We start from the raw sequence: 24,862 nt of genomic DNA on the forward strand, positions 1-24,862 counted from the left end.
TTTCATATAACAACAGGTTCTAGTTATTATACTTCCTTTCAAATAACGACAGGCTCTAGTTATTATACTTCCTTTCAAATAACAACAGGTTCTAGTTATTATACTTCCTTTCAAATAACAACAGGTTCTAGTTATTTTACTAGCTCTCAACTAACGATAGGCTCTAGTTATTATACTTCCTTTCAAATAACAACAGGTTCTAGTTATTTTACTACCTCTCAACTAACGACAGGCTCTAGTTATTATACTTCCTTTCAAATAACGACAGGATCTAGTTATTATACTTCCTTTCAAATAACAACAGGTTCTAGTTATTTTACTACCTCTCAACTAACGATAGGCTCTAGTTATTATACTTCCTTTCAAATAACAAAAAGTTCTAGTTATTATACTTCCTTTCAAATAACAACAGGTTCTAGTTATTTTACTACCTCCAACTAACGATAGGCTCTAGTTATTACACTACTTTTCAAATAATAATAGATTTTTGTTATGTTGTTTCAATGGGACTTTAGGCAGAGTAGATATAGTAGGTTTGAGAACTTTAATGTGCTGCAACTGCCTGTTGAGTGAAAAGAGGACGACGTTTCGACTTCTGTAGTTCTACCTTCTATAGGTTCTAGTTATTATACTACCTTCCTTCGGAAATCTCTTATTCTGTAAAAGTAGTAACAACAACTAAAACCTATTATTATTTGAATAGTAGCACTACTAGAATCTATTGTTCTTCGAGAAGTATAATAACTAGAACCTATAGAAGGTAGAACTATAGAAGCCGAAACGTCGTCCTCTTTTCACTCAACAGGCAGTTGCAGCACATTAAAGTTCTCAAACCAACTATATCTACTCTGCCCAAAGTTCCATTGAAACAACATAACTAAAATCTATTATTATTTGAAAAGTAGCACTACTAGAATCTATTGTTCTTCGAGAAGTATAATAACTAGAATCTATGGTTCTTTATCATATATTACTTTTTTCCCCAATTTAACAAATTATCACATTATTCTCAGCCATTATTACTACAATCTAATTTATTAAGTTCTACTATTATTACAACCTGCTCAGATAACAAAGGATTTTACTACTACAATAGTTTAACTGTTATTACTACTTTCTCATATAATAATAGCGTTCAGTTAATATTTCCCTATTCTGTTAAGTTAAGTTAACACTTAATATCCGAAGCGATGAACACGTAAGACAGAAATTCGTTTTAGCTATGTTAAAAGTCACAGTATTATATTTTGTAAGCTGAACGTTTTAAATATTGCAGGAATGAAATTTCAGTATATGACTGTATAAAAAATTACAACCTAGAAATATTCCTCAGTTAATTCGTCAAGTCTATTTTAAGCTAATGTTGAAACGGTGTAGTCTTGAACTTGCTGTAGTTAAATCAAATACAACCACTTCACAGACAAAGAAGCATTACATAGAGATTCCACCAGAAGTACTGGTTTTAAGGGGTCTTATATTTAGTTTCCGACTAAAATGTCAAAAGGTGAAAGAATGCGTAGAAGCGAAAATTCTAGATAATTAAAAGTGTGGTATTTTAATTAATTACGAAGTGAATTAAATACAATAATAGAAAGGATATATCTCATTACATGAAGGGAGACTAGAGGTATAGGATCGTAATGATTCTCACTTAATGATTTTTTGAAATACAGTAGAAGTTTTGTTAATTTAATTCTATGTTTTCCCCTCTATTTAAAGGGGAAAAAAATGCGGAAGTTCAGAAATTTTGCAACGTTAATCAGTGTAACTTGTATATTTATTTATGTGTGCACACATACACACAGAGAGAATCAAAATGCTAACAAATGACAAACATATCTTCGGCAATTCTACAAAAATAAATATAGAATTATTTCACTTCGTTCTTAATTAATTGAATTCTAACAACTGACCAGCATCATAGCTTTTAGAGAAAGTGAATGAAACATGTTTATCTTGTAACAACCATAACACTGACGTATTTCTGATCTGCAATAAAAGAAAAGTGAGCTGGAATTCTATCTAGTCATAAAAGTGCACAGGCACAACGTAAAATATAGTAGTTTCAGTGAGACAAAATAGAATGCATAATGCATCAGCATTGTTTAACTGCCGTGTGGGCTTGCATACAATTTAAGCATGCTTTATATTCATTTAAAATTCATGTCTATATTTTGAACCCGAATGTTAACATGTTAAGCGTATAGTACAGTGTATAATCTTCACCCAAATCAAACTATATCTAAAGCCTTGTGAATAAATAACAACACGAGTCACAGATTGTTTTTTTTATCGTATACAGCATGTATTAGTTACAGCTGTAAGAAAATATTTGGTGTTCCGGCTGTAGGTTGTATTAGACAATACTGAACTTCTGAAGAGTTTTAAATATACTATAGAAATATTGCGTTGAGACGAATGAAATTTGACCAGAAGCTTATTGTTGTTAGGAAAGTAGCTAGTGTTGACACGAACAAACTTTGATAAGAAGTTAAACATTATTAGGAATGAAGCTTGCGTTGAGATGAAACGGTAATGAGAAGTTTAAAGTTGTTAGGAAAACAGCTTGAGTGGACATGAAGAAACGTTGACGATAAACCTAACCTTGTAGGAAAGCAGCTTGAGTGGACATGAAGAAACTTTGATGAGTAGTTTAAAGTTGTTAGGAAAGCAGCTCGCTTTGACAAGAATACTTTGTTGAGAAGTTTAATTAAAGTTGTTGGGAAAGCAGCTATAAGTAATCGAAATACCGAAGATCAGAGTATTTCAAAATAAACACGCAGAAAATAATGAAAGTAACTATCAATTTTCAATGTGTTAGCATTGTAACAATTTTGTTTTGCTTTACAAAAAAAGAAACAATAAAAACATTTTGCTCTTTACATGGTACAACGTTTCAAAATATTGTTCAGGACTCTTCTTAGTTATTCTTATTGCATAACTAAAGAATTATCATTAAGTGTTTTAATCTGTGATTTATATTTTTTTTTATGTGGCATTGTTTGGAATATGAACTTAAGTAAATAAAACAAGTCATCCAAAAAGAAAACCGTTTATCTAAGGTCAAAATACCTTCCTGTTACTTTCTTTCTTTTGCTGAGAAAACAAATAAACAGAGAATCTCTTATGAAAGTTTTTAGAAGTCCTTTTTATATACTTATATTTATACCTGTTTAGATCCCAGGGGTTGTTACCCCAATGAGTATGTTTTCACATTCGATCTAGTTAATCTGATGTTTACTGAAACTGACACGAGTACTGCTACATGACGCCGGCTAATAAGTTGCTTATACAGTGCTGGCAAGAATTATAGCATCACCCAATTTTTCCTACACTTTTCTTGGTTCCTGTAATTTTTCACAAGACTGTGGATCGTGGAAATGTCACAACTAGTGTAAAACGGTTATGGCTATTGTGTGGTTTAAACTGACTCATATTTCAGTCATTCAAACACATATATACATATTTATTAACAAACCAACCGTGACAAATATATTACAGCAGATGATCAACAAATACTTGGCAAATACGAAAATGTTTTCTGAGTAAAAAACCTAGAGTTAAAGATAACGCCATTAAGGTAATAGAAAAAAGTGGTTACAGAGTCTGTTTCTTGTTTTAATATTTGGTTGTGTCCCATCTGGCCTTGATAACTGCTTCACGTTGTTGTCGTGGTATAAAGTGCACGAGAGACTGAATGTAGGCGGGGGTGAGTTCATGATGCCACATGCGGATTAAGGCTTCCTTCAGTTCCAAGGTGCTTCTCGGTTTCGTCTCTTGCACCTTGTTACCCATTACCTTCCAGCAGTTTTCTATAGGGTTGAGATCTGGGCTGCTGCTTGCCCAGAATAGTGTCTTGATCCTCTCTTTTCGAAGATAGTCCTACACTTGAGGCAATGAAATAAAACCTAAGATGTATTTTCAATACACGTAAAGTGAAATTTCTTATCAAGACTTCTTGAATCTACATGTTTTTTGAACATCATGAACATAGATTACATAAATATTACCAACTTTTTTAGCCCTGTGGCATGGAGCAGAGTCATCCTGGAATGTCCACTGGTCAACTCCACTGAAGTGATCCCGCACTGTTGGCTTTAACTGGGATTCGAGAATCTCATTGTAATTGTCGGCATTGAAAGTGCTTTTCATAAAATGCAGGCGCCCCATACCCTGGTCAGGGATACATCCTCACATACGCTGACCCTGCGGACGATTCACAGTTGCATTCAAACAAACATCCTGCATGAAACTTTTCTCCACATCGACGTCGTACAAAGTGCTTCCCATCAGACCCATGCAGGTGGAGAAGATAATTTTGCTTCAGATTCCTCTTTGACCAAGCTGAGCCTCATCTGAATCTTGTTAGAGAGGGGGGTTTTCTTTGTTGGACGTCTTGCTGGGAGACCGGCTGAACAAAGACGAGACCTAACGGAGCGCGAGGCGACAGTGACCTCTGAAGTTTCCTACCATATTCTTTTGAAATCTGTGGACGACAGTTAAAGATTCTACAGGCTCATACGTTTCAGAACACTATCGTCAGCTACTGTGGAAGCTTTCTTCTTACCCCTTCCCTTCCGTCGTTCCACATAGCCAGTCTCTCTATATCTCTACACTCAGCGGATCACAGTAGAGTGGTTAAATTCAATTCTTCTAGCAAGTGGCATTGTCGAAAGTTTGCTCAAAGAAACAATAACTGTTTTTTTCCCCGTGGAGTTAACTCGCAACCCTTGGCCATGATAGCATCATATATACGTTGTAGCAGATAGGCTTCCATACTGACTCTCAGTAAGAACCTCTATTTATAGCCAAAAAAAAAACGACTGGGGAAATACACAAACAGCCTATAAATCTGTTGATCTAATAATTAGTGCATCATCTATGAAACACTTTTGCACCTATATGCATTAGGGCCGGAAAACAGACGATGATTCCGAAGAAAAGTGTGAAAAAAAAGGGTAATGCAGTAAATTTTTCTGCCACTGTATATAGTTAAATACATTTAGTTATCTTATATCAGAACAAATACAGTACAACTCCAGTTTCCTGCCACAACAGATAAACCAAACATAATGCCATTTACCTCTCAAAATCTTGTCTCTTCGTCATTAGATTAATAATCTTAATAACGTCAAAGTAAGCGTTTTCTATGGTGCAGTGAATTTGAAATGTGTAAGAAACAAGAAGGAAAAACGACAGTAGTTTTAATATCTATAAAGAAAGAGATTACGTAAACTATCAGGGTGTTAAAATGTTAGATATAAAAGTATTTTGTTGAGGAAAGGTTACGCCTGTAGATTAGCATTTTCTGTAGTACTCCGCTGTCGTGTAAGAAAGTATCGACTTGACTTACAAACGTGTATTGACATTATGTATATTAATGATTAGCGATTCATAATATGTAAATATTTAAAGAAGAATAGCATCTGGTTCCAGAAAAAGTGTTTCAACTCTGAACAGTGATTTTGCATATATTAACATTAAAAGTAGCCCTTGTGGGTATTACTTCACTGTAACACAGAAAGGGTTATTTTCTACAACAGGTACTTTCCTTGGCTTGAATATGTAATTCAGAATACGTTATATGCAAATTTAACTTATATAACGACACCTAAGTAAAAAGGTAGTATCTTTATTTTCTATCGTATTTTTACTTGAAATATAATTTTTTGAATATATTTCCTTTACATTAGCAGTAAATGCCATTAATACTCTATAATTATTATGTCAGGGACGGTACAAGAAATATTTATTATTAATTATTAACAGAGGAAGAATATTTCGATTCAGTTAACCTGGTAACAAACGAAACCAAGAAAATCAATTACAAAACACGGTAATAAAAATCAGATCGTACATGGTATAAATAGGTTTAATAAAGAGAATTTTCCCGTGCGTCATTTTTTCTCCCCAATTCGTCTGTATCTTTGGAAAGCGTCCGTATCGTATTGATAACATCAATTCAAATAAGCCTAAAGTACCTTGATGAGATACGTAATTTTCTAAAATGGACGTTTCCTTTGTGCGTAGATATCCCTCTTTTTCATCCCACATTCTTTATACAGTTTCAGAGACCCGTATGAATAATTCAAATAATCTATGATCTATAGCACTACTACTACTGCAGACTATTGAACCGAAAATGTTCCAACACTTTTCAGTTCCTCGAGTACATTGTATTACGTTCAGCTGATTGGTAAAAATCTTCGTAAAAAACACTGACATGATGTACGTCATTTTGACGTCATAAGAATATTATTCAATTACAGATGGTGCACCGTAAATGGTAAAGGATACAAGAAATGATAATTTCATTAGACAAAACGGGAGCTAAAACGTAAAATTCTTGCCAAAGAATTTAATTTAATAATATAGTAGAAAGGTTACGCGTAGTAATCAATAAGAAAATTAGAAGTCACATGAAAATTGAATGATTTCATTAAAGTTTGAGAGAAATGCTATATCTTCGAGATTTTATGAAATGAAGGAGTACAAAAGTTTTTGTGGTTATATTTGTTGATTAGATAATTTTTTGCGACGCTCTTTGTGCGCTCTGATTTTGAATTATTATGAAGGTTGTAGTTTATTCAATTATCAGGTATTATTTAATTAAATATACAACGTAAGCAGTAATGAAACAGTGATTTTTAAAATATTTTGTCACAGATTCTTCTTTACTACGAGACAGCGAATGCCTGGTCAAATAATGTGAGTGTTGTAGCCCAAACATAGTAAAGAGAAGTGATTTGTTTTTACCTGTAACAACTGGTTAGGCTAGTCTTCTGTCATGGATTCATCCTATTTTTATTCTTACCTCACACAATCCATTTATTGTATAATTAGTAACCGAGTAGACGCTCCCTCAGGCGGTGTAATATGTAACAAAAGGACCTTTGAAACAAAGTTAGAATGTTATTGAAAATGCATACATTTAACCTTTTTTGTCTTCTTGTAATCATTTCTCAGTGTATTACTTATAACCAAGAAGACAGAGACATTTAGGCATACAAGTAAGTAGATAGACAGACATGTAGGTACATAAATATGTAGGTAAGAAAGTAGGCAGATAGATACATAGGTAATTAGGTTTAAAGATAGGTAAGTATAGATAAGTAGATAACTAGGTGGGTACGTAGATAGGTAAGTAGGAACATACATAAATAAGTAGGTAGGTAAATAGTTAAATTCATAAACAGTAATTAGGTATATAGATAGGTGGATAGGCAAGTATATAGATAGGTGGATAGGTAAGTATATAGATAGGTGGATAGGCAAGTATATAGATAGGTGGATAGGTAAGTATATAGATAGGTGGATAGGTAAGTATATAGATAGGTGGATAGGTAAGTATATAGATAGGTGGATAGGTAAGTATATAGATAGGTGGATATGTAAGTAGATAGATAGATAGGTAGGTATTTGGGCAGATAGATAGGTAGGAATATAGATAAGTAAATAGCTAGATAAATAGGTAGTTAGGGAGGCAAATAGCTAGGAAGATAAATAGGTAGTTAGGGAGGCAAATAGCTAGGAAGGTAAATAGGAAAGGTGGCAGATAGATATGTAGGTAAGTAAAAAAAAGGAGATAGCTGGATATACAAATACACATTGTATTAAAAATAAGCGAGTTTACAAGTTTGAGGCACAGAAAGTTGTTACTGCAACGAAACATATTCTTTAGTATACTTTGGGAGGTGATATACCTACGTTACATACTATATATATATATATAGACCTCTAATTAGACATACATGAACACATATTCTACTATATATGTAAGTTTACACTATTATATTGTGGATGATGATATACCCACTTTACAAAGTATGTATGCAATTATAATTAGACTTACATGGACATACAGTTTATATCATTATTACTTTTACAAATAAATATTCACAATTATTACGTGATTTTAACATGTTAATTTTACAAATACATGAAAAATAAATAATCAGAAGTCTCAAATTCTAAAAAAATCAATAAGCATACGCCAAAAATCTTAACTAGTAAAATGTTATCAGCTGGAAACCTGATGTATCGAAGTATGCCACAAATTTCTAGTTCCCCCCCCCCCCACAGGTGGGACAACGAATGATAAGTCTACGGATTTAGAACGTTAAAATCTGGGGTTCGATTCCGCGTGGTGGACACAGCAAATAGCTTATTGTGGCTTTGCTCTAAAACAAACAAATTTCCATTTTCATTACAATTACAAGGATGAATATAATTATACTTCAAGTCAATATTTTCTAACCACTTTGGGAACAGGAGTGAACGTGTATGAGCCTTCATTGCTTTTTTCAACAGAAGGTTTCGATATATTTTCTTGTATAGCGCTAGGTAGTTTAGGATAGTGAGTGTTTGAAGTCTTCGATATCATATTATTCACAAAATGAAAAACCTATAAGTGAAAAGAGACTCCGGGACCAGGACCAGATCCTAGGTCCTCTAATTAAAAGTGCCATGCTCTAGCACTAAGCTATTCAGGTTATTCCGGTTATCTTCACAAATAAAATTTCTCATTACGAGTATGATCACCAACCAAATTATACAAAATATAGCCCAGGCATATGTTTATTTTTAAATTCCTTGGGAACAACGAAAAGATAATAGTTAACATAGAATTTTAAGAGGGGCCTGCCATGGCCTTGTGGTTAGGGCATTAGACTTGCTATTATGATCGCTTTTTTTAGCCGTTTTATGATGTGACGGTCAATCCCACTATTCACTGGTAAAAGAATCGCCGAAGAGTTGGCGGTGAGTGATGTTGACTAGCTACTTTCTCTCTAGTCTATCACTTCAAAGTTTGGAACAGTTAGCGTAGAAAAGATGTAGAAATTGGGTAAAAAGATAGATTAAGAAAAATGGACGAAACTATTGCTTAGATAATATGGACTTTCCCCTCTAGCAGTTCCGAAAATATATTGAAAACTGTTTTATGTAAAATCATTGTTAAATATTGTTTACATATTTGTTATTTTTAACAAAGTGTTGCCTCAAACGTTTACTTGTTTTACTCAATAAAATAAAAAATGCACATATGAGAAGTATCTAATTACGTCAGTCGTTCAACTGATTGACTTAAAACTTTCCGAGAACTAAATAAACAAAGCAAGCAGACTTCTTAAGTAATTATTTTTAAACTGGACTAGTTGTTACACGAACTAAGCATATTAGAGTCTCACTGAAACGCACAGGAATGAAAAACATAAGCTTTCCGATTTCCAAAAACGAAACTTACGTTTTACAGAATTACTGAAAATTGTTTACTAAAAATAAGAATAAAATTAATTAACCAAGCTGACTGATGAGGAGTCTAAAACATACAACCCAACTATTTAAAACTAACAAGCTTTATTTGCTGAAGTCAGCACTTCAAAACTAATAATGCTTTACTTACTCGACAGATCAATATTTCAAACCTTACAACAAACGATTTATTAAAATCAACAATAACAACATTTCAAAACTAATAATGCTTTACTTACTCGACAGATCAATATTTCAAACCTTACAACAAACGATTTATTAAAATCAACAATAACAACATTTCAAAGCTAATAATACTTTACTTACTCGACAGATCAATATTTTAAACCTTACAACAAACGATTTATTAAAATCAACAATAACAACATTTCAAAGCTAATAATACTTTACTTACTCGACAGATCAATATTTCAAACCTTACAACAAACGATTTATTAAAATCAACAATAACAACATTTCAAAGCTAATAATACTTTATGTATTCACCACATCAGTTTTTAAAAACCAGAAATATTACATTTATTCACTTGCTTAACATTTCAAAACAAACGATATTTTGTTTATTCAACAAATTAACATCTCAAACAATCAGTAATTTACTTATTCAAAATTCAACTTCTTCAAAGTAACATTTATTTACTGAAGAAATCAGCATCTACAAAAGTAACGTTTTTGATTTGTTGGTTGAAATACTCGCAAAGCTATTCGAGGGCTATCTACACTAGCTGTCCCTAATGCAGAAGTGACAGATTTCCGGGAAGACAGCCATTCAACACCATTCACCACCAATACTTGGACTACTTTTTATCAACGAAAGTTGGATTGACCGTCACTTTATAACGTCCCACGGTTAAAATGTGCGAGCATATTTGATGACGGGATTCGAACCCGCGCCACGCGAGTCGAGTGTTCTAGCCACCAGACCATGCTAGGCCTAATAACGTTTCAGTTACTGAACTTTTTAATATTTCAAACCTAACTCCAACTCCTCTAAAACCTAGTGAACCATTCAAACTAATAACGTTTCATTTGTTTATCGCTAACATATCAAAACTAATACCAATTCCTTTACAAACCACGTGAACATTTCAAACTATTGAGTTTACTTAGCAAATAAGATATCAAAACTAGCACCAGCTCCATTAAAAGCCTATGAAAAGTTTCAACTAACGATATTTCATTTATTTACCATATCAAAATTAACAATACATTTCACTTATTTATAGCTCACCATTTCAGAACTATCAACGTTTCATGGAAGACATAAATGAAGAATTTCTAAGTCTTGCTCACTATAATAGCAAGATTATATCTATTTTTGAAATAATCGCGCTTAAGATGCCCCAAGTTAACAAATTGATGGCAGATAACAAAACTGTCAAAGGTTAAAGAGTTCAAAACTGAGTTAATCAATCATTTACATAGACAGACACACAAACACATGAAGCAATTTTATATTTCTTAAACAAGTTGTTACATTTTTCCTCCAACTATTCTGCAGCCATATACCGAGAGGTCTGTAGCTTCAAACCTTTACCATTTAACTTACATGACTAAGGATTAGCAAGAGCTGAGATGTTACTGGTATTCACACAGATAAGAAAATACACCGTCTCTATAGACATAATACTCAGTTCTACCAATAGAATAAAGCTCCTTCTGCACAGCCATTAAACAGAGCGAGGAAGATCGATATTTTCGTATATCTACAGGTTGTCTCAGTAAGGTTTCTCGCACGAGACAAGGTAAGTACGGGGGGGGGGGGTGTGTGTGAAAGAGGTATATTTGCTTTTTGCAGTTTTTCCTTAGTAAATAATAGCACACCGCACAACAGAGGAAAGCAGGAAAGGAGAAAATTGTCAAACGACCGGAGGAAAAAAAAAGGCTACATGAGGGTTTGAAATTCTTAAAGGGTTGAAGTTATACCACCCATTATAGTTATATTAAAGTTATAGTTATGGTGAACTTTTTACCAGTTGTTATTGAACGCTTAAACTTTAAAAATGTATCGAACTATGTGAATAACAGCAACAACTTATCAGTTTTTACTAATCCTTACTCGTCTGACTCGAATGGAAGGGATTTGTAGCTACAGATCTCGTGGCATTTTACTGGTGCCAAGAAAAGCACGAGAAAATATTACAACAGTTAAAATTAAAACAACATTGAATTATACCAGTTACTGTAGGGCACTTAAGCATAATAACAAGTCTGAAGTTGTACCAGCTATTGTAGGACACTTAAATATAAAATATTTGAAATGATACCAGCTATTGTAGGACGTTTAAATATAAGAAAACAGTTGAAGTTGTGCTATTTATTGTAGGAAACTTAAACATAAACAAATGTTGAGGTTATAACAGCTATTGTAGGAAACTTAAACATAAACAAATGTTGAGGTTATACCAGCTATTGTAGGAAACTTGAACATAAACAAATGTTGAGGTTATACCTAGGAAACTTGAACATAAACAAATGTTGAGGTTATACCAGCTATTGTAGGAAACTTGAACACATAAACTGTAGAAGTTGTACCAGATATTGTAGGACATTTAAACATAAAAAATATGCTCTACTATACCAGCTATTGTAGGAAACTTGAACACATAAACTGTAGAAGTTGTACCAGATATTGTAGGATATTTAAACATAAAAAATATGCTCTACTATAGCCAGCTATTGTAGGAAACTTGAACATAAACAAATGTTGAGGTTATACCAGCTATTGTAGGAAACTTGAACACATAAACTGTCGAAGTTGTACCAGATATTGTAGGATATTTAAACATAAAAAATATGCTCTACTATACCAGCTATTGTACGAACTCAATCATCATAGCAGTTAACGTTGGATACTCATGATCAAAAACACGACACGTCATATAAACTGTAAGAAATTCAAGCACCAAAACATATTAATGTATAATGTTTATTGTAGGACAATCAGACTTAAAAAACACGTTAAATTTGGAAACAAACATGGAAACACATGTTATAGAAAATTGCTATTTTTTGTTTTGTTTTTGGTTAGTCTTTTCTGCATTAGCTCCGTCTAAAATGCAACTCGAATTTTTGTAACTACAAATTACAGACGTTTGGGCATAAAAATGTCTTTAATGAAGAAAATATAAAAACGATTTTTCTCGTAAATGTTTTTAGATATTTTCAGAAAATTCTCCTTCTTTAAAAATAAGCCTAAATTTTATTGTTGTGTTTAAACAAAATAAAAAATAAGCTAATTATCTAATATTATTATTTTTACCTTCAGGTTGCTTGAAAGCGCAAATATATCCTGAACAAAGAAAAATAATATTCATGTTAAATAGTGTACTAGCTGTTGTGTTCCAGGTAAAACTGGAATCAACAGATAAGCCGTAAGTATCACAGTACGGAGAGGACTGAAAAATATTTGTTTATGAGAGAATAAATTGAACACGGACCGCAAAGGATTCACAAATATTTTTGCAAATAAAGAAACAAAATATTTATTACTCACAAATAAAACGTGTTCAGGCGTTTCCGTATTACTGGCCAGCTTCAAAACCATACTCGAAAACTTGGCCGCTGAAGTGAAGAAAGAACACTTTTTATCTAACTAGACAAGAGACTGCAGGATAATAAAGAACGGGTTAAAAGTATGAATAAACACCTCTTCACTGACACATCAGACAAAATAAATTTATAGTACAAAAGGTTAAAATAATTTGATTAAAGCCGACGTTTAAAAACCTGTCATACGTTTCAACAGAAACTAGTATCTTTCTCAGTGATTACAGGATTTTGTCCATACCATGTTTTCAAGTCAGACCAAAGCCTAGTTGTAATATCCCATAATTTTAGACTATTTACGTTAGTAATAATGCTCATTTTACGTATTCAAGCGAAGATTAACGCCCAGCTCATACTAACTTGTTCAAACCTCTGTACCACCTATACACATCCATTCAGATATGATCTACATTCCAGGGGTGTAATGACATAGACACCTGGCCAGTCAAGTATAAGCTCTATGGAGTGGTTATTGTGGTAAGTAATCGTAGCCTGCGGTGAGGATTAATATAAGCTTACGGCTACTTACATCTTATCCACAAAGACGTTAATTAACTACCGAGCACACAAAAGAAAAAATAATGAAAAAACAAACAAAAAACTTGAATATACACAAATAAATAAATATTCTTTCCTAGTTGTGAAAAGGTAAAATATAGCCGTTTTAACTGCTGCAGAGCTTCACATTCACCTGAGGTAAGTTGAAAACGACGTTTTAGTTTGTTATAGCAAATTTTAATTAGGTGAAAATAGGAAGGAGTGTGTTCCTTTACTTACACTTCTTTGATCATCCTTCACTGATCTGATGAAGATACACGCTTGAAGTTTGAAAAAAAAGACTTATTGCCAATAATTTAAAACTCCTTTAAAGAAAAGGAACAACGTATCCTTTAAAACTTTGATTAATTCAACCATTAAAGTAACAAAATGGGGAATATACATTATATCATACCACTGACATTACGACGAGTTTGTAGGCCAAGTGTAACAGTAAAAATGTTTGCACGAGTCACATAAAATAATAATTAACACTTTTTTCGGGTTAACGGGCTACAATAGCTGGCGCTTTAATTAGATGTCTCTGAACGTGTTTATGCATGGACTATTCACGCACAGTTGACAACTCAATGTGTCAGTGTAAAATCCACCTTTCATTGTTAAATAAACGGGTACATTAATTTTACACATTTCCAAAGACTGAAAAGAGGGATTTTGATCTTGTTTGATTTATTTTTAAGTAACTTAGTACTTTCTTTGAATGTCATTTGAATTTATATTTTCTACACATGAAATTCTATGAGAAGGACTGATTATGTTAGGCGATAATCTTCGACAATCCTTTGATGGTGGTTTCGTTAATAGAAAAACATTTTTGGATTTTGTTGGAGCTAATGTTTTTTTCTATACAAAGTCGCTCGAAGACAAAAATATAAAATTTTCTTTGTTTTAGCACAAAGCTACAAAATGGGCTATCTGCAATCTGTCCATAGCTGAAATCGAACCTCATATTTTAGCGTTATAAGTCCGTAAACTTACCACTGAACCACCTGCAAGACAATTAAGCATATGCCTTAATAGCAGCTTCTTCATTAAATAAATTAAACAAGCGATTAGTTCTAATTCACTTTTTAAAATCTTTTTAAAACATTTCCATAAATCTACTATGCTCTAGTTTATCTTCCAAAATAAATTTTCATCACCTTCTGTTTGTACAGTAACCAGTAAACAACTCGCTAATGTTGCCTTTACCGATTTAGAAGAAATTAAAACATGGATGTTTGATCTCTACCATTTTTTTCTTTTTGCATCTGTTTCTCTGCATTATACTGTTTTCGATGAATTATTTCGTTACTCAGTACTTTAAGTATAGGCTAAACCAAGGCTAACGAGATTGAACGAGGCTCATTTAAAGAGGAGTATTTAGTTCTTGCGAATGGCTCTTTTAACGTTCTTTCTCACCGCTAGATACTCTAGGGATTTAAGGGACAGCTACCAATTAATTCCTTGATACTTTTAACAGGACATTGCAATCTGTAAGACTTGCTGGTGCTTTATTCACCGTCACGTGCTCGCTACACTAGCCATACATGTGTGTTATTACCACCATATTTCTTTCATTAGTAATTTAGAGAGCGTTTAGATTAGTAACACAGTTTTATCGTCAGGGGGTGGCCTAACAAAATAATACGCAAAAAAATTTGTAAATGTATGCAAAAGTTTCCAGTTCTCTAGATAATTTTTAATTTTTGAGATTACCTAGACAAAAAAACGAGTTGACTGTCACTATTTTCATAGGCTGTTTTTACATATGCAAAACTCATAGACAGGGCAACCATAAAAATCAACGTTGCGTTGAACATAATCTGTTCATATAATCATGTAAGTATAAATTGTTAATAATATTATGCGTCTGAAAGCGCTCTTGATATTGGATTTTTTTTCTGATTCTAATCTTTTTCTGTTGATTTTGAATATCATGAATATATTTGTAGCAACGTAGAGTAAATTGAACGTAAAATCCACATTATTCTTTAAATGTTTTAAGTAAATAATGTATTACTAACTGATGTACTTGTTCAACGCACGGAGAGGATATAGGTTGCTTTCCGGTAGGCCTAAAAGTTTAGTGATAATAATTTCAGTGTTTCGCCAGTTATAAGTGGACACAATGAACGGGGAAGACATAGAAACTCCCAGGGGTGGCAAAAGGGAACGTATCCGAATTCCGGCTTATCTATGCCACTCCCTGGGAAGCCATAAGATTATATGCTAGGTTTGGTGATATTAGGTCCATTGGTTTGCCAGTTACAAGCAGACATAACACATGGGGAAGACATATGGGCTCCTAGTGGGTACAATGTGAAGTAAGATCCGAACGAGGACCTCTTATGTCACTTTTCGGAATGTCTTAAGGGTAAATGCTAAATTGGGTGACAGTCGGTCGAGCGGTTCTTCAGTTATAAGCGAACACACACACACAGAGACGTTTGTTAGATAATGTAACGTTTTGTGTTACACCTTGTGTGGAATTTAACGAGTCTGTGGTACAGCTACAAGTGGTATATGAAGAAACGTATACGGCAGGGGTACGGAAAGTGTATAGCTGTATTTTGGTATAAGTGAGTTGGTGGTTGAGCCTTTCTGATTCATATAAAGAACATAAGTAGAGATTATAACGTAATTCAAAGTGATTTAACCAATATGTATAAATTACATATTATGAGTAATTTCTGATAAAGTTCGTAAATGTGAACGCATGCATATATTATGAGTAATTTCTGATAAAGTTCATAGATATGAGCAAATACACATGTCACGAGTAATTTCTAATAAAATTCATAAATCTGAACAAATAACTTAAGTGAATATCACGATACATGTGAGTAACGTAGCGTGGGGATTTGAGCAAAATAAGTGTTCGAGGAAAGAAAAACCAAAAAGAGCAACCTCATTTCAGGTTTAAAAGTTCGAAGTTATTTAATGTTATTTATGTGCTGGTCGATAAAACTTATTACTGGTAGGAGTTGTGCGTGCAAGCTCAAAACACATCGATTTTCTGTGTTAGAGTCAAGATTTGCAGGTCGTTATGACTTCCATTGCAAGGGAGTTAACACCTGGAGACCAAATAAGTCAGAAAAAATATGAGGCACAGGAGCATCACCCATCTCTTGTTCTATATGATTTATTTTTTTACGTTCAAATAACTAGATGCTTATATACAATGTCGAGTACATTGTCGAGAAGATTTGTGATGTATTCATAAATAAGGTGCTTTACTAATATGTTCAGTAAACTGTGTCTATGTTATTTTTTCCTACCAAACGTATTGTGTAATTATTTCTGTGCAACAAAGATAACGAATAACACTATGTAGGAAGCATAAGAGAATGGACTGATCTCTATAAAATAATTAATTGTGTTTTATAAGAATTTACACTTTAAAAATTACATTCAAGATAGTCTTATCATTATCTTCTAACGAGAAGACGCTGTTTTCAGAGTTTTTTTGTTCTGAAGAGTTAAAGCTGCCTTCAAATCAGTTGAAGTTTCATTGAACTGTGTATAGTGACGACTTTAGTTTTGTTGAACTATAACAGATGACGATTTTAGTTTTGTCGAAGACATTAGTTTTGCCAAAATTGTATAGGCCAACGGCGCTATTTCTGTTAAACTGTATAGGATAACCATAATGGCGATGTTGAGCTATTGAAGATGACGACAATATGTTTTACTTACATAGGATGACGACAATAGTTTAGTTAAAATGTATAGATCAGTTATGTGCATAGATTGGTGGCTGAATGGGCTCAAGGCTCTGCCTTCCTTCTCTTATGCCCTAAAAGTGCCCATTTTCTCATTCATAAGAATTGTCTACAACTTCTAAAAGATACCTATGATTCTACATATTTCTTGTTGCATGAAGAAAAAAATAGTTTCACTTTAAATTAATGGTACACAGGTACTTCTAGGGCTTTACAGTAAAAAAAACAAATGTGATATATTATTAAGTGATATTAGGCAAGAATTCACTGTTTAGTTTCAGATATTAAAAGTGTTTATAAGACCAACTGAATAGGAATAACAGAGGACCTGTTTACTTCTGATGATTTTCTACTCTATGTGTACCAGAGGCAACCCACAGTCCTCATAGTCTCTCCCTAAAAAAAGTCTTGCTTTACGATTTTTGAAACGTGTTCTTCCCTCAACGACTTCCCGTTCTTTTAATGTCCTTTGTTCGTTAAGGGTACAGGTTTCACTTAATTTTATCAAACTATATAAGATGACCATAATGGTTTTGTCGAACTGTATAGGTGGCGACGTTAGTTTTATTAGGCTATATAGGATGACAAAAATAGTATTTAATTACATAGGATAAGGACAATAGTTTGAGCGATACAAGTTGACGGTTTGAATATCTGCGCTAGCCATCCATAATTTAGCACTGAAAGACTAGATGGAAGGCAGCTAGTCATCACCACCTATCGCCAACTCTTGGGCTACTCTTTTACCAACGAATAGTGGGACTGATCGTTACCCCACGGCTGAAACGGCGTGCATGTTTGGTGAGACGGGGATTCGAACTCACGACCCTCATATTGCGAGTCGATCTAACTAGCCACCAGGCCATGCCAGGCCTAGGTTGACGACTTACTTTTGTTGAACTATACAGGATGACAACAATAGATTGATGGCGTTAGTTTGTATCTATGATCATACGTATATAACATGCCTTCTAGTGTTTTATTGATTATTTGAGTTAATAAGTTTTTTTTTTACTTGATCTTTCTTTCTTTTTTCTTCCTGGATCTGCAAATGTTAACAACATGACGACAAACTCAAGCACTGGGAAAAAGATTGCTATCTACTGCGGCAATACGCGTATTAGATGGTGTCTAGGCTACATGAACTCAACTTATTATAAGTATACTTGAATGTGGAGTTCCAGTCATCTAAGTAGGGTAAACTCCACATTCACACCTAAAGGAGGAGACTTAATTAAGTATGCACTGAGCTTGAAGTAGTAAGTATAGTCACAGGTAGACACTGAATGTTAGTAAGCTGTCGAGGAGATTTGTCGAGAGTTGTGTTAGGATATCATTGTGAAGTTTTCGCGAACAACTTTAATTATTTAGGCCTAATATCTAGCAGTGAAGGCTCTTTTGACTACTTGCTTTTATAGAACTGTAAAAATGCCGTGCTCTGTTTCTTTCAGGAAAACGGAGTATCATTGGTTTGGCGTTCTGTTCAGAGTGTGTAATAGTGTGTAACACCAGAGTATCATTGGTTTGGTGTTCTGTTCAGAATGTGTAATAGTGTGTAACACTTGCATCTTTATTTCTTTATAGGTTACACTCAAAATGTGATGGTTACTCAAGACGAAATGAAGGAGAAGATCGACTACAGATCTACAAATAAAACGATATTATACTCGCCGTCTGGAGCTTCCGTTAGTTCTAGAGACAGCGGAGAGAAGGAATCTTACGGTGGGGAGTACCCAGCGGTAAACGGGAGTCTTGACATCGAATCACGGCGGTACTGTGGGGATTCAGAGTGTTCCCAGAGTTCCAATTCTAGTGGTGACAGCCATTCTACAGCTTACAGATACGAATCATTCCTCATTAGAGACGGGAGATCACGCCGAAGAAAAGAATCGAACAACCAGAATGAAGAACAGCCAACAAGGCCCAGATATACGTGCACCGATTGTGGGAAACACTACGCCACGTCGTCTAACCTGTCACGCCACAAGCAGACTCATCGTAGCCTGGAGTCTCAGCTAGCAAAGAAGTGCCCGACATGTGACAAAATATACGTTAGCATGCCTGCCCTGGCCATGCACGTGCTCACTCACAGTCTCGGCCACAAATGTTCCGTATGCGGGAAAGCATTCTCTCGACCTTGGCTATTGCAGGGTCACCTACGCTCCCATACAGGGGAAAAACCATTCGGATGCGCCCATTGCGGCAAGGCCTTCGCTGACCGGTCCAACTTGCGGGCCCACATGCAGACGCACTCCAGTTTCAAACACTTCCGCTGCCAGCGCTGCAACAAGACCTTTGCTCTCAAGTCCTACCTGAACAAACACTACGAGTCCTCCTGCTTTAAAGACTCAAAGGACTGCTGAAGTCGCATGTTCAAACAAACTTTGCCACTTCGGTCACGTTGCTGGTTTCTAATCGGTTGTGTCGAGTGAGCACAACTCATAAACAAAAGGAAATTTTGCTTAGCCTTACATAAAACAAAACTGGAACTTTACAAAAAGTTAACCAGCCAAAAAGACAGGTTTAAGTCTTAGTCGAATGTTACATTCCTTCTCCACAATTTCGAGCGCCCTCTGTTTTGCTCTGACAAGAAAGTGAATTAATGCTCAAAGTCTCTTTATGTTATCAATTTAAATTATTTGATTACAAAAACCGAAAAGAAAGCCCTGAGAATTATTCAACGAACCGTAATCAATTATCTATTGACGTAGCAAGTAGCATATAAAACCATGCAAGTAATTGTAAGCAATAACAAATAACACTTGTTGATATCTTTTTGAACATTCTTCTGTGCGAATGGTTACAGGAACCACCTAGTTGCTGATTGTGTTAACTTCCACAAGAGAGTTTTGTGTTTGCTGCCCATTCCACTCAAACAACTCAGCCGTCAGATGAGTACAACGTCTGTTCTACGTCAATGATGACTTTATTTTAAACACCGGTTAGTTAGAGCTACGTGGTTTTTTTTTATCGCATGTGTTCAAGCCTAATTAAATATCACTGGTTGCGTCTATTGCTACAAAGGAGGTATGCACGACGTGGACACTCGAGTAGAACAGATTTTTTTTGCTTCAGTGTGTACTGTAACGTCTGGTTATTTTAGTCATTATGATTTTTGGATAGTATGTATTTTTCAAGACTCGATACAGAAATTTACATTAGAGGGTAAGTTAAGTTCTTCCTGTACTTAAATCCAAACTACTTAATTTAATAATTGAGCTCACAAGGTGAACCTTTCCTCACATTCACCTGACACGTTACAGGTGTGTAGCATACGTCATCGAAATTCCTCAGGCTGCACCGTTGACTTCTGAAACATTTTGACGATAAATGCATTTTATGCACATCTACAAGCATTCTATTTGTTCATATACATGCATCTGGTTTACCTCCCTTTTATACAGATATATATATATATATATGTTTACGTACAAACAAGTTATACTAGAAAGTGCGTGAAATTTTTAAGATAAGCACGTTATGTAATACTTAAATCATTTTATCGATAGGACTAATTAAGTGTAGTTAAGTAGCAAGAATGAAACTTTTGGTTAATACTGCTTTTAAAAAAAATTCAAATCCAGAATGTAGTACCAAACATACAATAGAATTAAGCTCAAGTGGAAAGTCTAGCATATTTTAGGTGTTCGTGTCCATTGTGGTACTTCAATTTAGCCAATACTAGACCAGTTCATGTTAACTGAAGGTATTATGACTTTCACCTATATACGTCAACACCGCTATACTCGCTGACTGTAGGGCGGCAGAAAAGTATGACGTGTACGTAACTGAAAGTACGATTATTGTGTGGTGCGCTGGCTTGTAATTAGGATTGTAGTTCAAAACAAATTCGACCAAAAATGAACGAATAAGCGATCTCAACGTGAGCACACATCAAAACTGAAACATTTAGTAAATAGCGGGAATATAAAAGCAAAATTTTAAAAAATCAAAAATAATACAAGTTGTCACTGAAATAGTCATGCCCATCTTGCCCACTACAACCACCACTGTTAATTCCACTGAAAACATACGATCTATTTTAACACGTTTTCATATGCCCTCACTTCAAAAAGGGCCAATTTTTGTAAACTTATCTACAATGTTAAAACTGAATTCTTTTTCTTCAATAAGCTCTATTTCCAAAATTATTGATATAACAAAATCAAAGCTAAACTTTTTGAAGCTGTCGTCTTTCATGTTGCATACTTCTCTTGTTTTATTTTTTACCACTTTATATTCTCATAAGTTACAATAGACATTATCTTATTTTTTCATCTTTTTTAATAGTCTTTCCCGAAAGTAAAAGGACTCAATCTTCAAACTCATTTAGAAAATCAAAAATTTTATAGCAATTCAAAATTATACTTTTATGCTTTGAAAAAAGCCCTTAATCTAAGAAGTCCAGAATTTAGAGCCAAATGTCTTTATTATATTATTGAAAAAAAAAGAAGAGAGAAACTAAAGCTAAATTCGTCAATAACCACAAAACATACATTCATGAAATGAGTTGAATTCATTCTAGATTTAATTACCTAAAAATGCATGTCCAGGTTGCCCGTTTCTAATTTGTACTTAAAAAAAAACAACAACAAGAAAACGAAACTCATGTTCGTAAGTATTTTTTATTATTATTTAAAATGATGGGTATTTTAACTAACTGCCACTTTTAATAAGTGAAATATATGTATTCTCCTACAGTTGTTGAAGGTGGAAAATGAAAAAGACTGTGACAGAAGTTCCCTCCGGGTATTTCTGTCAGGAATTTTGAAGTAAGAATTTATCGAGAATTATGGCACAACAAAATTGATAAATTTTGCTAACAACAAAAATTTAATAACAGTGAAGGCATAAGAGAAAATATTTCTACAATATAACTGTTATATGTAAAAAAAGTTCATTCAAAAATATGTATGTGAACAGTAACATCCCTGTTTATATCGTGGTTCTGACAGTATTGTTGAATCCGGGTGCTCGCTTCGGTTCTATTGGAGTCTAATTAATTAAAAAAAACAAAACAAAAAGAAACAAGTAGAAAATAAGAAACAATACTGGCAGCAATACGGTACATTGATATTTTTTACAGCATCAAAAATGATTTTGACTGAATCTTTTCTGCATCCAACATTATTCATATTTGTTAGTAATAAGCATATTAACGATTTTATATTTCATATCCTGCATTTCAGCTTAATAGTGAAATGTATGGACACAAGTGACATCGCTGCCATTACTTTAATTGATTAGGTAGCTTTCCGAAACTCAGTTATAATTGGTCACGGGATTAAAGCAATACTGTAATTACAGTCTGTAAAATAATTATCAACAAAGTCAAATTACTGCTACAGTTTTATCAGCCTGTTTCATTTTTTGTTCTTTACCCAACATTAATTTGTTACTTTTCCGGTATTGCATGTGATTCGCTGCCTTCAAAGAATAACATATAGCACCACACCATTTTCCTTCTTTTAACATGGATGACTGTGAAAGACAAGTTCCTTTAAACCGAACTGACACTAAATTCCGCATTAATAGCCTAAAATAAGAGAAAAAAAAAAACACACTTCGATAAGATGGTTACCGTTGCTATGGAAACGATACTCTAGCCTGATTATTAAATTAACCAGTTATGTGTACATTGTCGCGTTAAAGTTTCTGTACTTCAGACACGGCGAACTAGAAACCCAGCTCTAGTTTTTATGATGTTTTATTATTAGTCAAATCGAAGCCAATTCGCAGTAAGTAGCAACAACACAGTATAAATCACGACGGAGAAAATAATCATAAAGAAACATCAGTGAGAGCAAGTAAATAAAGGAAACATTAGCCTTAAAAACAAATAAACTACAGGTTTCGGCATAAAATAGTACTGTAAAACGAAACGAAACCTTCTTTTTTCTTAAAATATCAAACAAACAAGAACAAGAATTGATAAGCTACTCTGTTGATGAAGACGAATGTAATGTTAAGGAATCTCTTCATCTGGACCCCTGAGGGATCTTTAAAGCTATTATATTAATGTATTTAGTTTGTATTTTTATTTGTGATATAATATATATAACGTTTTTTATACTCTGCTAGGTGTATGACAAATATTTTGATCATCGTTGTTTTGATACTACTTAATTTGTTATTCTTAGAAAAGAAAGAAACATAGTATAGCTAACATACAGCATACAGTCAGTATAGCTAACATACAGCATACAGTCAGTATATCTAACATACAGAATACAGTCAGTATAGCTAACATACATAATACAGTCAGTATAGCTAACATACAGCATCTAGTCAGTATAGCTAACATACAGCATACAGTCAGTATAGCTAACATACAGCATACAGTCAGTATATCTAACATACAGAATACAGTCAGTATAGCTAACATACAGCATACAGTCAGTATATCTAACATACATAATACAGTCAGTATAGCTAACATACAGCATCTAGTCAGTATAACTAACATGCAGCATACGGTCAGTATATCTAACATACAGCATACAGTCAGTATATCTAACATACATAATACAGTCAGTATAGCTAACATACAGCATCTAGTCAGTATAACTAACATACAGCATACAGTCAGTATATCTAACATGCAGCATACAGTCAGTATATGTAACATACAGCATACAGTCAGTATAGCTAACATACAGCATACAGTCAGTTTATCTAACATACAGCATACGATCAGTATATCTAACATACAGCATCTAGTCAGTATAGCTAACATACAGCATCTAGGTAGTATAACTAACATGCAGCATACAGTCAGTATATCTAACATACAGCATACGGTCAGTATATCTAACATACAACATCTAGTCAGTATAGCTAACATACAGCATACAGTCAGTATATCTAACATACATAATACAGTCAGTATATCTAACATACATCATACAGTCAGTATAGCTAACATACAGCATACAGTCAGTATAGCTAACATACAGCAACTAGTCAGTATAACTAACATGCAGCATACGGTCAGTATATCTAACATACAGCATACAGTCAGTATATGTAACATGCAGCATACAGTCAGTATATCTAACATGCAGCATACAGTCAGTATATGTAACATACAGCATACAGTCAGTATAGCTAACATACAGCATACAGTCAGTATATCTAACATACAGCATACAGTCAGTATATGTAACATACAGCATCTAGTCAGTATAGCTAACATACAGCATCTAGGTAGTATAACTAACATGCAGCATACGGTCAGTATATCTAACATGCAGCATACAGTCAGTATATCTAACATGCAGCATACAGTCAGTATATGTAACATACATAATACAGTCAGTATAGCTAACATACAACATCTAGTCAGTATAGCTAACGTACAGCATCTAGTCAGTATAACTAACATGCAGTATACAGTCAGTATATCTAACATACAGCATACGGTCAGTATATCTAACATACAACATCTAGTCAGTATAGCTAACATACAGCGTACAGTCAGTATATCTAACATACATAATACAGTCAGTATAGCTAACATACAGCATACAGTCAGTATAGCTAACATACAGCATACAGTCAGTATATCTAACATGCAGCATACAGTCAGTATATCTAACATGCAGCATACAGTCAGTATATCTAACATACATAATACAGTCAGTATAGCTAACATACAGCATCTAGTCAGTATAGCTAACATACAGCATACAGTTGGCATAGCTAACATACAAAATACAGTTGGCATAGCTAGTATACAACATACAATCTTCATAGCTAGCACACATCATACAGTCAGT

General features: G+C 33.9%; 1 protein-coding gene across 1 annotated transcript in view; it reads left to right on the forward strand.

Annotated features, from left to right (window-relative positions):
• LOC106478405 (transcriptional repressor scratch 2-like) overlaps positions 1–23,146 on the forward strand; it is a 27,284-nt gene extending 4,138 nt beyond the window's left edge. The window contains exon 2 of the mRNA XM_022382002.1: positions 18,669–23,146. Coding sequence (XP_022237710.1) covers positions 18,669–19,447 — 779 coding nt within the window. The 3' untranslated portion in view covers positions 19,448–23,146. The remainder of the gene's footprint in view (positions 1–18,668) is intronic.
• Positions 23,147–24,862: the final 1,716 nt, after the last annotated feature.

Source organism: Limulus polyphemus, unplaced genomic scaffold, assembly GCF_000517525.1.
Source record: "Limulus polyphemus unplaced genomic scaffold, Limulus_polyphemus-2.1.2 Scaffold209, whole genome shotgun sequence".
In the NCBI taxonomy this organism is placed as follows: domain Eukaryota; kingdom Metazoa; phylum Arthropoda; class Merostomata; order Xiphosura; family Limulidae; genus Limulus; species Limulus polyphemus.